The sequence below is a fragment of the Dreissena polymorpha genome, chromosome 1 (genome assembly GCF_020536995.1).
Source record: "Dreissena polymorpha isolate Duluth1 chromosome 1, UMN_Dpol_1.0, whole genome shotgun sequence".
Taxonomy (NCBI): domain Eukaryota; kingdom Metazoa; phylum Mollusca; class Bivalvia; order Myida; family Dreissenidae; genus Dreissena; species Dreissena polymorpha.
This window is the reverse complement of record NC_068355.1, coordinates 191880346-191898042: the sequence shown is the minus strand read 5'-3', so window position 1 is coordinate 191898042 and position 17697 is coordinate 191880346. Positions and strand designations below refer to the sequence as shown.

Here is a 17697-nt window from a genome sequence, read left to right as displayed (position 1 = left end):
TGTTTTGAATATTATTTTTTTTGTTATAAACACTTGAAAAACACAAATAATGTTGTAACACGGCACATGAATTATAACTGCTTTGGTCAATTTCACTTATTTCAGTACATAGTTATCACATGTATACATGTGTGGGAAATCTATTCATGCTGCACATAGTAACATGGTATAAACTGTTGATTGAACTGTGCAATTGTTTCTGTATGTGTAATTGTTTCCATCTGTGTAATTGTTTTGCTTCAATTCTTATCTAACTCACCAGTCGCATTTCAACATGTCAAACGTTAACACAATAGCTCTGCTACTGAAGTTCAATGTCACGCTTAACTATTGAATCATTGAAATGTATGCATATATTTTAGATGTGTAAAGGCCTCTTTATAGCAACATATGCGTAATACAATATCACTGCAGTATGTTTAACAAGATTATTTAACATTGACAGTAATTCAATATCTTGATGTTACTCTGTTTTGCAGTATGTCAGTGTGCTGTGAGTCCCACAGGTGACAGGCTGTACATCACCAGCTACCGGCCGCAGAACAAGCTTCTCACCCTGGCCAGGGATGGCACACTCCTGGCTACATACACAGACCCAGCACTAGAGGGCCCACGTGGTCTACATGTGACCCCTGCAGGCCAGGTGCTGGTCTGTGTAGCCTGGTCCGACACTGTACTACAGGTGGGCTGGGAGGGAGAGAGTAAGCTGGCTAATCTTGCTACTCAGGAGGATGGAGTGAGGTACCCAGAGTCAGTCTGCTACAGCAGCACCACATCATCCATCATTGTGGGACAGAGGTGGGAGGACACCATCCTGGTGTTCAGAGTGGAATAGTGTGTACATGTATGTATTAGTTGTTGTTATTAGTGATTAGTATTTCAATGACAATGTGTTGTTAAGCATACGAACATAGTAGTGTGTGATGTTACAATACAACATTAGTGTGTAGTTAAAGATACAAATAATTTATGTACACATATTGTTATATGCTTATACACTGTAAGGGTTTTTGGTTGAACATCACATCTAAAACATATTATGTTATGTATTCATAATATTTGTGTCATTATTGTCCTAAAATTTAGTTAATGTAAACTATGCATGAAAAAACAAAGCATTTCGACTAAAAATTTAATATCTGTACATAGATGCACATGTACATAGCAACTGAGGCTATTTTTAGACTTTTATTTCTATAAACACCATGCCATGTAAGAAATGTATATTGATGAATAGTTTTTTTTTTAAATATGAAATAGTTTAAGTAATCTTTGGAGGAATATATTTTGATGTTTTGTGTAATGTTTACAGAATATTAACACAGGATGTGAGATTTATTTATATTAATTGTTTTATGCTGTTTAACATGTGTTATTGATTGTTATTACATTTATATAAATGTGTGTTAATCCTAAGCATACATACAAACAATACATCAAGCTTATTTCTGCTGCTCCAGTCGCTTCTTAGTCAGGACAAGGTTGCTGAGGATGTGGTGGACAAGAATGACCTGAATACACAGAAGGTAACATAGACCCTTTGTCAGACCTTTTCCTTGCCATTTTGGGGGAAAATGCAAATAGTGTGGAATTTGGATTTTTTTGCGCACGAAAAATCCATTGATTTGGAAAAAATATTTTATATAACTCTTTCTTATACTTCAAATTATAATAATAAAATGATATAATGATAGTACTATATTGTTTACATCTAATTTAAATATAATTGAGATATAATAATCATGAGGAACTTATCTTAAAAAAGAACACGCTTGGGTATGGTTCTATTTAACAGACCCATAAATATGCCAGAAAAAGGCCTGCTTGTGTATTTCCTATGTATTAAAAATGCAAAAAAGATGAGGTGGAAAAGAACAGTATGAATTTACATAACATACAATATTCTCTATAATTGTTTTTTTTTTATATTTTAAAATCATTTATATTCGTGGATTTCATTGAGTTAAATTGTCCGGGACTTTTGCCGATTTTCCGGGACATGTATAGAATGTAGCGATATTTATAGACATATGCATTTTTGGTACGTTTTTTTTTGTGTTTCGCATCGTTAATTGCAAAAGTTAGAAAGCCTATCCGAAATACACTTGATCTATTAACGTCAAATTAAACATTACTACTTCAGTTACTAAATACAAGCTACGTGTTTTCAGTTTAAGCGTTCTAAACATAGATGGTGACGTCACTGCGGTATTGTTATTAAGACCGGTGTGTAACGCGTAGTTGTTGATACGCCTTTATTCATTTATAACATTTATATAATAAAAAATACAACAATACAGTACGGTTAGATCCTCAACTCAAATCAATTCACAATACATACAACCAATCACAATAAAACAAATACAACTTCTTTGTCGGTTAAACGTACGAACATAAACTGCTTTTAATTTTTTACTCAGCAAGGTTGGACTTCAGATGTGTGAACAACTATCCTTTGCCCTTACGCAGCGGGAAATAATGACGTAGTAGATTAAAGTCAATTAACAACCACATTAAACAATGCCGCCTTTTCGGTTTGACCGCGAACGTGAGACAATCGATATGATAATAGGACCCCTGTTAATTGATCGATTTTGACACATAGCGTTGTCTGCCTATTCGGGTAGGCATTGTCATGGAGAAGCTGCAGAAATACACTGATTCGGGGTGCAGTTAAGCCTAAGATAAGGTACATGTATATATGGATTTTGTAAATTCCGGGACATTTGACAGATTTTCGGGACAGCGGGACAAATTCTTCATTTCCGGGACTGTCCCGGACAATCCGGGACGTAAGGCATGTATGCTCAGTTTGGAAAAATAAATGAGGAATTTGTGTCAGTTAAATTCCCATGTGTTTGTGTTAAATTTGTGGATCGGTCAACCCTTAAAATCAACAAAGCATAATGTCCCACAAATATTACTGATTTGACAGTGTACCTGTGTATTAAGAATACTAAAAATGAAGTGGATAAGAATTGCATGATATCATAGAAGGTAAAATGGCGTCTATTCTTGTGTATATCACTGTTAATAGCACTAATTTACTTCTTAGTACTTGTTTTACTTGAGTATCAATAACTCAAACCCATCTTCAGCCTAAAGCTTTCCAAACCTCTGACAGTAACACAAAACCTGAAGAATTTCCGTCATCCCCATGCAGGCCTTTGGATGTTTCGCGCAAAAAATCTCAATCCTGAAATAGCATTTTTTCCCAAAATGTTCTGGGAAAGGCCTGCCATGTTGCCTTGAGGTTTTACACAGTTGTGCGATGGTTAATATGATTGGAATCTATTACTTTGAATGCCTTGGTTTTATAGAGCCTGTTTGCCAGGGGGTGTTAAGTTCTTGGTGTATATACAGTATTGGTTTTTGTCAAATTTGGGGTCCAAACTCCACCCCATTCGCAATCCTAAAACTATATTTTTTCCTCAAATGACTGCCTAAAATTTTCAATTGAATGTAAAAGTGAAATTATGGGCATTTTTCACTGTTGAATTGAGCTGAAAAGAATTAACAGTTCAAAAGAGTTAGTTAAAATTGTGGTAACTGACCAATTATCTGCAACTAATCTTGCTACTAGATGTTTATAAAAAATATATATTATATTCGATATTTTACATGACTGTCCCAGTCATCTAAGGTGAGCGGAACTGTATTTTTATAAGGATCGGAGTTAGTGTTCGTGAGTCATATAAATAGATATATTGTTGCAGGAAAACGAATCATTTCTGTCGTCAGTTGTCAAACAAAAATACGGTTGTTAATAAAATGCATTATTTTTATCTTTCTGGGATATTGTTTTAGTATTTTGATACTGCATTAACAAATCTAAGTGTATATGAAGTGAAACACCAAAAATAAACAACGGTTGCGATAGACACCTATAAACATAGCATATACTGTTAGATGTGTATAATGCCACTCAAAGAAAAAGAAATTTATCACAATATCAAGTTTGTCTCCCTATCCAGCTCTCTAACTTGAGCCTTAGTTAATATAATATTGAACACCCTTATTCTCAAGTGTATAGTATTTCTAAGCAAAAAACCAGCAACACCAATGTCCCAATTTTTGGGAAAAAAAATCAATTTTTCCCAATTGGAAGGGCCCCGCCCTTTTTCCTAAAACAGTAAAAAAGAGCTTTACAGTCAGTTTTTTGTATGCATGCAACTGCAACAATGTAAGGTCAAATGATTTCCTACCTAGAAAATTAAGGTCATAAACTAAATAAGAGATTTATCTCTTGTCACTAATAGCTACCAAGTTTCACTCTGCAACAATTTTTAATCCAATTTTTACCAAAATTTGCTTTTGAGTTAGAGTGAACAATCACTGTTTTAACAACAACTCAAGTGTTTTTTACATTTCGTTAGCCTTTGAGCCTTATCATTGTCCCTTGTACTTGTCAGGTGCTTGACCAAATACAAGAGGCCGTCCCATCAATCAGTCGTCAAAGTCAGTTGAGATGGACCAGAACAAGGCAGAAACTCAGCAACATTTTACTCACTGTAAGAAACCCAGCAGTATTCTACTCACTTCTGCTTCCAGTCTGTTATTGAGTGTTTTTCAAAATACAAAATGTGCCTTGCTTTGAAAAACAGGGTGGAATGTATTTGTATCAAGTGTTTTCCCACATAAGCCTGTGCAAAGGAAGTCTCTTCTAAAATAAAATTCAGTCTAGGCGGAAAGTGTTGTCCCTGATTAGCCTGTGTTGCTGTACAGGCTTATCTAGGACGACACTAAATGCAACATTTATACAGACCTGTTATATAAGAATGAGGTTCAAAGTAAGTCCGCCTGCAGTCTGTAACATAGTTTTACAATGTGATACAAGGTGAGCATCGATCTGGGAAAATGGGGCTTAATGCATTTAAAGTGCCATCCTCATTAGCCTGTGCAGTGTGAACACAGACTAATCAGGGACGATACTTTCCACTTTCGAGGAATGTATGTTTCAAAGGAAATTTATTGTAAACAAAAGTCAAGCCTAAGGGTAAAGTATCGTCTCAGGTGTGCCAATGAGGACTGCACAGGCTAGTGTGGGATGACACAATATGCACATGCATTAAAAACAATTTTCCCAGAACATTTCTTAAGTTAAGTCTGCTTCCAGTCTATTGTAAAGTGCTATTTAAAACTCCGATGAGAACAAATATGGTATTAAAAACAAGATGATTAAAAAGTGTTAATGAGATAATGACATGCATCTACATGCAAATTAAAAATAATTGTTAAGCTATACTAAGTTTAGAAATGTATGATATAATTTACAGATATAAAATTTCATGTAAAATCTCAATATATTTATACATTGCCGTTAAAAGGTATTCAATGTATTTTAATTAGATAATGAAATGTTTATTTATTTAAATGAATAAAGAAAGAACAAAATGAAATAATACAGTCAAAAATGTATGAAGAGAACCTGATTCATGTGTTGGAACTTGTTCACAGATTATCATAATTACAATTTTCAAAAAATTATAATATTTTCAGTAGGTTATTTTTACAAAGTATTAAAACGAAAGTATACACTTAGAAAAATAATGAAATTATTGGTCATATATCAAAATATAAAAAAATAGAAAAATTAAGCATTACAAACACTTCTTAACAATGTGACATATGTTAAATCATTATTTTTGGGACATTAATTAATATTGAATTTGTGGGTTTACTGATCCATGAATTTTATTCAAACACAGGAAAATGACCCTCGAAAATTCCATATTTTATCCAGAATCAGACATCCACAAATGTACATGTCCACGAAAAAGTAATTGAAGAAAAATTATGCCAATGAATATAAATGATTTTACAGTATCTGGGATGCAGAATTCCATTGAATTGGCGATTAAAGCCTTGCTCTTAGCAGATATTTGATTGCCATTGGGCGACCTAATTTGTTGTATCAGTCAGCGCCTTTTTTTAAATAGTTTCCTGTCTGGAATGGACATGATTCAGAGCTATATTTCATTCTACGGAATGGCAGTTTTTCACACAAGTACATTTAAAATGCATTTCCGTATATGCCAGTTTACATTAAACATTTAATCAAAAACGCATGTAAAATAATATTTTGATGGGTTTGTGAAAGTAAGTTCCGTGCTATTAAAAAGATCCATTATAATTTCCATTTGAAAGATTTCACACTGCAAATTTGTTTAATGTCAGGTATTATCAAACTAATTAGTCCTAATGGACGCGGTGCAGGTACTTTCCCTTATTGGGAAAAAATCCATGGTGTATTTCGTACATACTAGTTCAAAAGACTGACTGGGACAAAATGTTTCAGATTGGTTTTCTCAACATTACAGCAACTGCTCAGCACAGAAGACTACTTTTGTTTTATGTTGATTTACTTTTGAATTTGTGTCTATTTTAAATTTTTAAGCAGATTTTAACAGTCAAAGATCTGTAAAGGTATGTTAAAAAAGTTGTGTGTGTTGTTAAAACTTCAGGAAGACATTAATTTTAAATTGTTGCCTGCCATTTACTGAATCATATGTTGACAGTAAAACATCTGTGAAGACATTTCAAAAGTAAAGTGATTGATAGAATGAGAACCATTAAAAATTATTAAATTGTTAACAAATTGATTTTTTTATTTATTGTTATGTAGGAAAGAAATGGCTTAAAAGATAAATCAGCTGCACTTTTGGAAAATGGGGATTAATTCATGTTCTTAAATTGTTATCCCAGATTAGCGCGTTCAGTACGCACAAACTAATCAGTGACAACACTTTCCTCTTTATTTTGTTATTGAAAGGAAAGTTCTTTTTTATAAAAATTCAGTAAAGTCAGTGTCCTACCTGATAAGCTTATGTGGACTTGACATGCTTATCTGAGATGACAATTATGAATATTAATGAGCTGCATATTGGTTTATGAAATTACATCTCTTCAAGTTGTGAACAAATTTGTTATTATGAATTTACATGCTTATATTACATTGACCAAAACTTTTCATGATTTAATACGAAATGGTTTGATTGAATTAAATTTCATGTTTTTTTTGACAAGAACTAATGAAATGCCTGATTAAAAATTAATGAGAATGAAATGTTTCTATTGAAAACATTCACATCCAATCAAGAGGCTTAGTTTGTTATAGATTGTTGTATAAACACTTTTGTAACTGTTTCACATCACCCATGGTGCTGCTGTTTTCAGGTGAGCATGAGCATTGTTATTGAGTTGACCGGGCAACGGCACAAGTCGGACTCCCAGGAGCCTCAGTGCAGGACAACCCTTCCCCTTTCCTGATCCCTAACTCCTCCCCTTTGACCTCCTGCTTCAAAGCTTCATTGAACAATACCGGTCTGCTGGAATATCTGAGCATGTTGAGTTTTTACAAGATGTTCTCAACAACTGCAATTTCCCTGTTGATCGATCCACACTCCTGCCTAAGTAGTTTGTTAAGCTCCAGTGCCGGAGGTGGGTCAAGTATTTCAGACACGCGGAGTTATAGCAGTAGTTATGGTAACACCAACAGTCACTGATTGTGGACTTCACAACGAATAGTACGAAGAATAAAAAGTTAACTTTTTCCATGCTTTGTTGGACTAACAGAGCAACACATGGAATAATGGTAGAAAATCTAGAAACAGTTAAAGAGTTAAAGATCGAAGCATAAGCTATCCACGGGGTCTACTTCTGATTTCAATAGTAGTAGCATTATGGACCATTCTGGTTTGTCCTCTTATGCATCCAAAATGTTCAAAGTGAACGTGCTTTTTACGCAGTTGCTGACAAAAAAAACTTTGTATGAACACTCATAGCACGATGAATACATCGGGTGTGGTTCAGACGCAAATTCTTCCCAACAACATTAACACGGTGCTTAAGGTGTACCCATCAATGTTTGTTACGAGCACTTCACACTCCAAGACAAAACAGCCTCGCATTGAGCTGACACTAGATGAAGCGTTGAAAAATGACAGCAGTTTTGTTGTATGCCTTTTGACTCCAACCCAACATTAGGTAGAACTCAAACTCGGCCCTTAGCAATCACAGCGAGGCCAGCATGTCATCTCACCTTCTTGAGCCTCAGGTGAGACCTTACAGTTTTATTTATTTTGAAAATAGGGGCTAATAATCAAGTCCCATTCATAATCTCTTAACGTCTATATTTTAACATAATTACTGGTTAAAATTCCCAATTGACGGTTTGCCATAAAAAGGACACTTTTCACAGAGCTAGCCCCTAGTTCTAGCACATGTTTTAAGGCGTTATGAGAATTACTGGCGTAATATACTTATTTTACTAAGTTTTATTACTATTTTGAAGTTATAGATGTTATAAAAATTGTTTATGTTGTTTATTTCACAAAAACTGTGAAACCATTTATTTTCGTCAGCTCGAAATTGTTTGTTGAAGAAAAATGACTATTGCATCAGCACTTTAATTTATTACATGTAATTTATGATTAAAAAAAACACAACAAAATTGTGTAAGTCAATGCCCGATTTGTTTGTAGTACATATCCGCGATAAATTGCCGTGGGCAAAATGGGAAAATCTGTGAGATTAACTTGCAGGAGGTAGACCATGTTTAGCACATGTAAATTAACTAGTCTTTTATTATCAGGTGAATGATTTTTTTATTTATTTAAGGTCCCTGTAATAACTGGCCCTTATTACTGTATGCCATTAACAAGTTGATTGTTATGAATTAAGCTGATTGGTGGGACTGAATAACTGTTTACATATTATTTTTCTACGATAAATATATATCCTATAATTAAATATAATTACATCATTTTTATACCTCCATTACCACTAATAAGTAATGGGGGCTATATATAGGAATCACTTTGTCGGTCTGTCGGTTGGTCTGTCCCGAAATTTCATCGGATCTGCACCAAACTTGGTCACAAGTTGTATTTAGATGATGTACATGTCAAGTTTGAATATGGGTCATGCCGGGTCAAAAAATAGGTCACGGGGTCACTTGGTGTGTTTTAAACCAAAAGTTTGTCCGGACCATAACTATGTCATTTAACATTAGATTTTAAAATAACTTGGTACATTTGTTCACCATCATTGGACGGTGTGTCACGTGAAAGAATTTTACGTTGATATCTCCAAGGTCAATGTCAAACTTTAAGTTCAAAGGTCAAAAATGGCCATAAATTAGCTTGTCCAGGCCATAACTATGTTTTTCATTGTGAGATTTTAAAGTCATTTGACACATTTGTCCACCATCATTGGCCAGTGTGTCGTACGAAAGAATTACGTCGATATCTCCAAGGTCAAGGTCACACTTTGAGTTCAAAGGTCAAAAATGGCCATAAATCAGCTTGTCCGGGGCATAACTCTGTCATTCATTGTGAGATTTTAAAATCATTTGGCACCTTTGGTCACCATCATTGGACGGTGTGTCGGGCAAAAGAATTACATCGATATCTCCAAGGTCAAAGTCACACTGTGAGTTCAAAGGTCAAAAATGGTCATAAATGATTTTGTTCTGGCCATACTATGTCATTCAGTGTGAGATTTAAAAATTGCTTGGTACTTTTGTTCACAATCATTGGATAATGTGTCATGCAAAAGAATTACTTCAATATCTCCAAGGTTAAGGTCACACTTGAAGTTCTAAAGTGAAACATGGCCATAAATGAGCTTGTCCGGGCCATAACTATGTCTTTCATTGTGAGATTTTAAATGACTCATTACATTATTTCTGTTCACAGTCATTGGACGGCCTGTCATGCGAACGAATTCAAGAGTTCAAAGGTAAAAATGGCCATAAATAATAATGGCATAATAATTCTTAAAAATCGACATAAATTAGATTATCTTGTTTTGTGAAGACAGCATGCAACATAGTCTGTGGCAATGCTGCATGTGGTGGTATAGTCTGTGACAAAGCTCTAGTTTTAATTCTAGCAATTTATGACAGACAGTTTAACTACATGTATATCAGACGATAATGTCAATTAATTAAACACATTTGAATTGATACACAAACATTAGATTATAGTAAATGTAGGTAAACGCAAACAATCAAACACACATTCATACGTTTTTTATTTCTTTGTAATTAAAATTCAGAATTTATATCAGTCAGTTGTTGATCATAAAGCGTTATTGTATTTGATCCAGATCCGCCGTTTGCCTGCAACACTTGAAAACACACAACGGATAATACAGTTGTAAACAATTAGCGCTAATCATTACTATTGTACCTTAGTGAAGTCAATGCTTTTGATACAGCTTTTGGGTTGTAATTGGATTTGATTATTGTTTAAATCAAAGCCCATATGTTTGCAAGAAACAATGGGGCTTATTGCTTTTATATGCTAATGCGCACAATTTCAACACTTGAAGTGGAACTTTAAATATAAGGTGTGTCCTACAAAAAGATGCCACATTATGTAGATACACTGTATAACTACATGTTGTATCTATTGAATATCACTTACATTGCATAGTTTTAGCCAGAATAGGCAATAATAACTATTAAAATTATAAAAGTCCCCTGTAGAAAGATGTGGCAGGGCTATAGATAATTTTATTGGGTAATTTGGTTTTTCACCCCCTGTTTTGACAACAATAGGGTTTTTGTAAATTCAATAGAGTTTCAGCAAAATGTTTTACCCCCTACTTTTGAGCTTAATTGGGTTTTTCACCCCCGTTTTTTTAACTCAATTGGGTGATTTAGGGAATGACATATATAATATAATAAATATCTACTAAGATTACTATATAATTATGTGCAGGTGAAAAATAAATCAACATTTGTAGCAACATTAGTTAGTTTTAAGTTACTTTTCATGTTTGTGCATAATGTACATTTCATAACTCCATTTTCCATATCCATCACCAGCAACGGGTGTTTGTTTCGCCACTCTATTAAAGTTTTTTTACTTACACTCCCCATAAACGTGTTTTTTGGGTTTAACAACTTCGTTCAAAATCTCAGATAATAACGGGCGAACTAAATTCTCTGGAGAAATGATCACATCTTGCAACAGATCGTTCAGCAAAGCTGCACAAAAGTTTTCGGTTTCCCCAATATTCTGGCTAAATACCTGTCGAAAGTGTTTGTTTGTGTGAGGATTCTCTTTCTACAGCCACGAGTGGCCATTTTGATATTTTTAAGAAAATGAAAATAGAAATCGGATGGGTGTACGAATAATTACAGTAAAGATTGATAACCGCTGGAAAGACTGCTTTCTTTTCTTCATAGGACGGCATACATGTATAAACTATTCGGTACATTTTTGTACGGGAAATAACCAGTCTAAAAAAAGACGTCCCGTGTTTGTAAGGATTGCATTTTGTGACGCAAGGTTTTCTTATGGGAAATACGTAATTAACTTTATATTTGCGTTTTTGTACGCTTGATATTGAATTTAATTACGTTTTTGGTTATTTTAATTAAGTAATAACGCACATACGCTTGTAATCTATAGCCCTGATGTGGTACACTGAATTCACCACAGACGTCAATCTGTATTTCTTTATCTGTGTCTAATCCATAGCCAAACGTGTGTGATCAAGTACTCATAAACTTACAGTATTCAACTCACATCTATTTGTTTCTTAAGATATGCTATACAATTGTAAAATCTCACATTTAAAGTTGAAAAAAGTCTCACATTTAACCTTGTATACATGTAGTCTCACATTTAAAGTTGTATAGTTTCACCTTCAAAGGTGTACATTGTAACATTTAAATTTGTCTAGTCACACATTTAAAGTTGTATAGTCTCAAATGTAAAGTTGTATATGTTCACTTTTAAAGCTGCACATTCTCATGTTTTAAGTTTTGTAGTGCCAAATTTAAAGTTGTATTGCTCAGTCTCTTATTAAAGGGGCCATCCAACAGATTTTGGCATTATTGAATGAAGCATGTCATTAAATGCTTTATGTTGATAAATTTAAACATTTGACCTAAAAATCTCCTGTAAAAAAACACAAGAATACAACTTTAAAAAAAAGAAAAAAATAACCCTCAACAGGGCTCGAACCACTGACCCCTGGAGTCCTGGAGTTAAAAGTCTCCCGCCTAGACCACTTGACCATCCATGCGCATGCTTAGAGCGATGTATTTTTACCTATATAAGCAATCCTCGTAGTTTCCCAAAATATAACTACAACAACAGAACTTTCCAAATTATTCAATCGTTTTGCGTCAAACGACGCTTTTTAATTCGTCTTTTCAAATCGTCAAAAGATGCATACAATGGATATTTAAAAGCATTGTAAATTGTCAGTATTACTATTTCCTCAAAAATATCATAAAAAAACGAAAATTTGCGAATCTGAAACAACTTTTTTGTCAATGTACCAATTTAATCTGTTGGACGGCCCCTTTAAAAGTTATGCAGTCTCACGTTTGAAGTTGTTTAATCTCACATGTTATGTTTTCCTTTTCAGCAAATATTATTAGCCAACAATACAAACATCGTTAAAGTAAATGTCGATGGAAATCGGCGGCAACCCCTTCTTTAACAAATACTACAACTCGCTCAAGAAATTAAGTACGAAGACGTATTGCAGCAGCCTAGCACACCACATCTTCTCCAATGTTGGCTACATCAACACTTCGAACTGCAGAGCCTTGGTGAGTCCATGTTTACTGTTTTGACTTTTTGTTACCTCACCTGATTGCTCAGGTGAGCTTTTGTGACCGGTCTTTGTCCATCGTATGTCCGTCCGTCCGTCTGTTAACATTTGCTCCTAAACACTCTAGAGGCCACATTTCTTGTCTCATCTTCATGAAACTTGGTCAGAAGCTTTGTCCCAATGAAATCTCGACCGAGTTTGAAACTGGGTTGTGCCGGATCAAAAATTAGGTCACTAGATCAAAAACAAGAAAAACCTTGTAAACACTGTAGAAGTCACATTTCATGCCCAATCTAAATGTAACTTTGTCAAAATATTTGTCTTAATGATATATTGGATGAGTTCAAAAGTGGTTCCGATCCGTTGAAAAACATGGCCGCCAGTGGGCGGGGCAGTTTTCCTTCTTTGGCTATAGAGAAACCTTGTTAACACTCTAGAAGTCACAATTTTCGCCCAATCATCATGAAAGTTGGTCAAAACATTGGTTCAATTGATGTCGCGGCTTACTATGGCATGCAGTGAAGCGTGAACAACAGTCGATAAGTGATAGTGTTGTTTACACACGGCTGGGGTTGTTTTTAACACTTAAGAAATTACCAATTCAAGTGTCATTGCAAAGGTAATATTGGCAGTTTACTGGTATATAAATCGTTAAATTTCGGTACTAGTCATTAATTTCTTTGTCGTGATAAAAAGCTCGCGAAAATTGGCGTGAGTGTATTTATTTGTAAATAATAATTTCGTAGCGGGTACAACATTGAGATAATTTAATTTCCATTGAAAGTTTCGTTGTAAATTTCAACTACAGTACCGCGGTATCTCGCGAATTATGTGACGTTGACATTTCCTCTTAATAAACTAAAATTCAAACAGGCTGTATCGTTACCGTTACGCTGTTTCAGTTTCTTAATTAGGACTACTTATAAGGGTAAATTCGAATCTATGCACAATTGTATTTTATACGTTTTTTTATGGCAAGAATTCTTATTTTTAGCTGATTCGCAAGCAATATTTTACGTGAAAATAAAAAATATAATTTACATTTTGGTTTTCATGATAATTACAGATACCGGTACGTATGTAGTTATGAAAATGTTGATTGTAGAATTGGTTTGCAATTACATGTATTACTATACAAATATGTAGCAGCGCCGTATATAAAATTAAAACATTGGGAAATTTGACAAATTAACTGCAATAAAAAAAGTTAGACATTTCTAGAGTTATATCGCGCGCCGGATATATCGCGCTCGTGATCTTTGGACCCCACCAACCGCGATATATCGGCGTTGCAGTGTAGTCTTGTTAGATATGTATCTATTCAATCCAATGCCTTGGTTGTATAGAGCCTGTTTGCGAGGAGGTGTTTAGTTCTTGGTGGGTTTACAGTGTTGTTGTTTTTTGTCAAATTTTGGGTCCAAAATTGACCCCATTCCCACCCAAAACTATGTATTTTTCTCAAAACGATATCCTTAAATTTCCAATTGAAGATAAAGAAAAAGAAATAAATCACAATTTCAAGTTCATCATCCTATACAGCTCTATAACTTGAACCTTAGTAAATATAATATTTAAAACACGTGTTCTCCATTGTATAATAATGGTTAGCAAAGAAGTCCACTAAGGCAAATCAGGGACAACACTTTTCCGCTTTTATTGAATATATTGTATAAGAAATATATCTTGTAAACGAAAATTCTGTCTAGGCGAAAAGTGTTGTTCCTGATTAGCCTGTGCTGCTGTACATGCTAATCTAGGAATACTCATAAGGCAACATGTATTAAGCCCTGTTATCTCATAATGAGGCTCAAAGTAAGTCCCCCAACAATTTGTTACAGTAAGCTCTGTTATCTCATAGTGAGGCTCAAAGTAAGTATGCCTACAATCTGTTACAGTAAGCCCTGTTATCTCATAATGAGGCTCAAAGTAAGTCTGCCTACAATCTGTTTAGTAAGCCCTGTTATCTCATAATGAGGCTCAAAGTAAGTCCGCCTACAATTTGTTACAGTAAGCTCTGTTATCTCATAATGAGCCTCAAAGTAAGTCTGCCTACAATCTGTTACAGTAAGCCCTGTTATCTCATAATGAGGCTCAAAGTAAGTCTGCCTACAATCTGTTACAGTAAGCCCTGTTATCTCATAATGAGGCTCAAAGTAAGTCTGCCTACAATCTGTTACAGTAAGCCCTGTTATCTCATAATGAGGCTCAAAGTAAGTCCGCCTACAATCTGTTACAGTAAGCCCTGTTATCTCATAATGAGGCTCAAAGTAAGTCTGCCTACAATCTGTTACAGTAAGCCCTGTTATATCATAATGAGGCTCAAAGTAAGTCTGCCTACAATCTGTTACAGTAAGCTCTGTTATCTCATAATGAGGCTCAAAGTTAGTCTGCCTACAATCTGTTACAGTAAGCCCTGTTATCTTATAATGAGGCTCAAAGTAAGTCTGCCTACAATCTGTTACAGTAAGCCCTGTTATATCATAATGAGGCTCAAAGTAAGTCTGCCTACAATCTGTTACAGTAAGCCCTGTTATCTCATAATGAGGCTCAAAGTAAGTCTGCCTACAATCTGTTACAGTAAGCCCTGTTATCTCATAATGAGGCTCAAAGTAAGTCTGCCTACAATCTGTTACAGTAAGCCCTGTTATCTCATAATGAGGCTCAAAGTAAGTCTGCCTACAATCTGTTACAGTAAGCTCTGTTATCTCATAATGAGGCTCAAAGTTAGTCTGCCTACAATCTGTTACAGTAAGCCCTGTTATCTTATAATGAGGCTCAAAGTAAGTCTGCCTACAATCTGTTACAGTAAGCCCTGTTATCTCATAATGAGGCTCAAAGTAAGTCTGCCTACAATCTGTTACAGTAAGCCCTGTTATCTCATAATGAGGCTCAAAGTAAGTCTGCCTACAATCTGTTACAGTAAGCCCTGTTATCTCATAATGAGGCTCAAAGTAAGTCTGCCTACAATCTGTTACAGTAAGCCCTGTTATATCATAATGAGGCTCAAAGTAAGTCTGCCTACAATCTGTTTAGTAAGCCCTGTTATCTCATAATGAGGCTCAAAGTAAGTCTGCCTACAATCTGTTACAGTAAGCCCTGTTATCTCATAATGAGGCTCAAAGTAAGTCTGCCTACAATCTGTTACAGTAAGCCCTGTTATATCATAATGAGGCTCAAAGTAAGTCTGCCTACAATCTGTTACAGTAAGCCCTGTTATATCATAATGAGGCTCAAAGTAAGTCTGCCTACAATCTGTTACAGTAAGCCCTGTTATCTCATAATGAGGCTCAAAGTTAGTCTGCCTACAATCTGTTACAGTAAGCCCTGTTATCTCATAATGAGGCTCAAAGTTAGTCTGCCTACAATCTGTTTAGTAAGCCCTGTTATCTTATAATGAGGCTCAAAGTAAGTCTGCCTACAATCTGTTTAGTAAGCCCTGTTATCTTATAATGAGGCTCAAAGTAAGTCTGCCTACAATCTGTTACAGTAAGCCCTGTTATCTTATAATGAGGCTCAAAGTTAGTCTGCCTACAATCTGTTTAGTAAGCCCTGTTATCTTATAATGAGGCTCAAAGTAAGTCTGCCTACAATCTGTTACAGTAAGCCCTGTTATCTCATAATGAGGCTCAAAGTAAGTCTGCCTACAATCTGTTACAGTAAGCCCTGTTATCTCATAATGAGGCTCAAAATAAGTCTGCCTACAATCTGTTACAGTAAGCCCTGTTATCTCATAATGAGGCTCAAAGTAAGTCTGCCTACAATCTGTTTAGTAAGCCCTGTTATCTCATAATGAGGCTCAAAGTAAGTCCGCCTACAATCTGTTACAGTAAGCCCTGTTATCTCATAATGAGGCTCAAAGTAAGTCTGCCTACAATCTGTTACAGTAAGCCCTGTTATCTTATAATGAGGCTCAAAGTAAGTCCGCCTACAATCTGTTTAGTAAGCCCTGTTATCTCATAATGAGGCTCAAAGTAAGTCTTCCTACAATCTGTTACAGTAAGCCCTGTTATCTCATAATGAGGCTCAAAGTAAGTCTGCCTACAATCTGTTTAGTAAGCCCTGTTATCTCATAATGAGGCTCAAAGTTAGTCTGCCTACAATCTGTTTAGTAAGCCCTGTTATCTCATAATGAGGCTCAAAGTAAGTCTGCCTACAATCTGTTACAGTAAGCTCTGTTATTCATGTTATGTGCCATCCAAAGATTAGCGTTTGCATTGGCTTATCAGGGACAGCACATTCCGCTGTTGAGTGACTTTTTGTTAAAAGGAAATTTCTTCTCAACCAAAATCAAGTCTTGGCAAATTGTGTTGTGTTTGGTTAGCCTGTCAGGACTGCTTCCAGTTTGTGTAAGAGTCTGATGAGAACAAACATGGTATAACCAACAGTGGTTATTAAGAAAATGACGTGCATGTATATGCCAATTAAAAATAGTTGTTAAGCAATCTTATTTTATAATTAACAGAGCTACAATAGTTGTTAAGCCATTTAATTTTATAATTTACAGAGCTACAATAGTTGTTAAGCCATTTAATTTTATAATTTACAGAGCTACAATAGTTGTTAAGCCATTTAATTTTATAATTTACAGAGCTACAATAGTTGTTAAGCAATCTTATTTTATAATTTACAGAGCTACAATAGTTGTTAAGCAATCTTATTTTATAATGTACAGAGCTACAATAGTTGTTAAGCAATCTTATTTTATAATTTACAGAGCTACAATAGTTGTTAAGCCATTTAATTTTATAATTTACAGAGCTAACATTGCATGGTTCTCATGCTTTGTTAACATTTTATCAAAGCCATGAAAGTAAATCAGTATTCAAACTAGGACACTTATTCTTATTAGAGTGTGGACTCAAAATTTATTTTAATAAAGAGAGAAATTTATTTTAATAAAGACAGACAGAACAAATGCAATAATACAATAAAACATGTATGGAGAGAACCTATTTGGACTTGTTCAAAAATAAGCATAATATCAAATTTCTAAAACTTATAACATATTCAGCAGTTAATATTTACATTGTATTACAAATAAGGATAGTTGTCGTTTTCGTGAATCAATTAAATCTGATAAGATTTTGTTGGGGGGGGGGGGGGGAGGCCATGTGTCCA

The 17697-nt window shown here is 34.8% G+C and overlaps 1 protein-coding gene across 1 annotated transcript in view; it reads left to right on the top strand.

The window, feature by feature from the left end:
* Nucleotides 1–17697, top strand: part of LOC127864370 (uncharacterized) — a 44077-nt gene that overhangs the window by 21854 nt on the left and 4526 nt on the right. The window contains exons 3-8 of the mRNA XM_052404029.1: nucleotides 480–844; nucleotides 1461–1526; nucleotides 4413–4511; nucleotides 7177–8056; nucleotides 9699–9741; nucleotides 12391–12577. Of these exons, the coding sequence (XP_052259989.1) occupies nucleotides 480–835 (356 nt within the window). The 3' untranslated portion in view covers nucleotides 836–844; nucleotides 1461–1526; nucleotides 4413–4511; ... (1 more) ...; nucleotides 9699–9741; nucleotides 12391–12577. The remainder of the gene's footprint in view (nucleotides 1–479; nucleotides 845–1460; nucleotides 1527–4412; nucleotides 4512–7176; nucleotides 8057–9698; nucleotides 9742–12390; nucleotides 12578–17697) is intronic.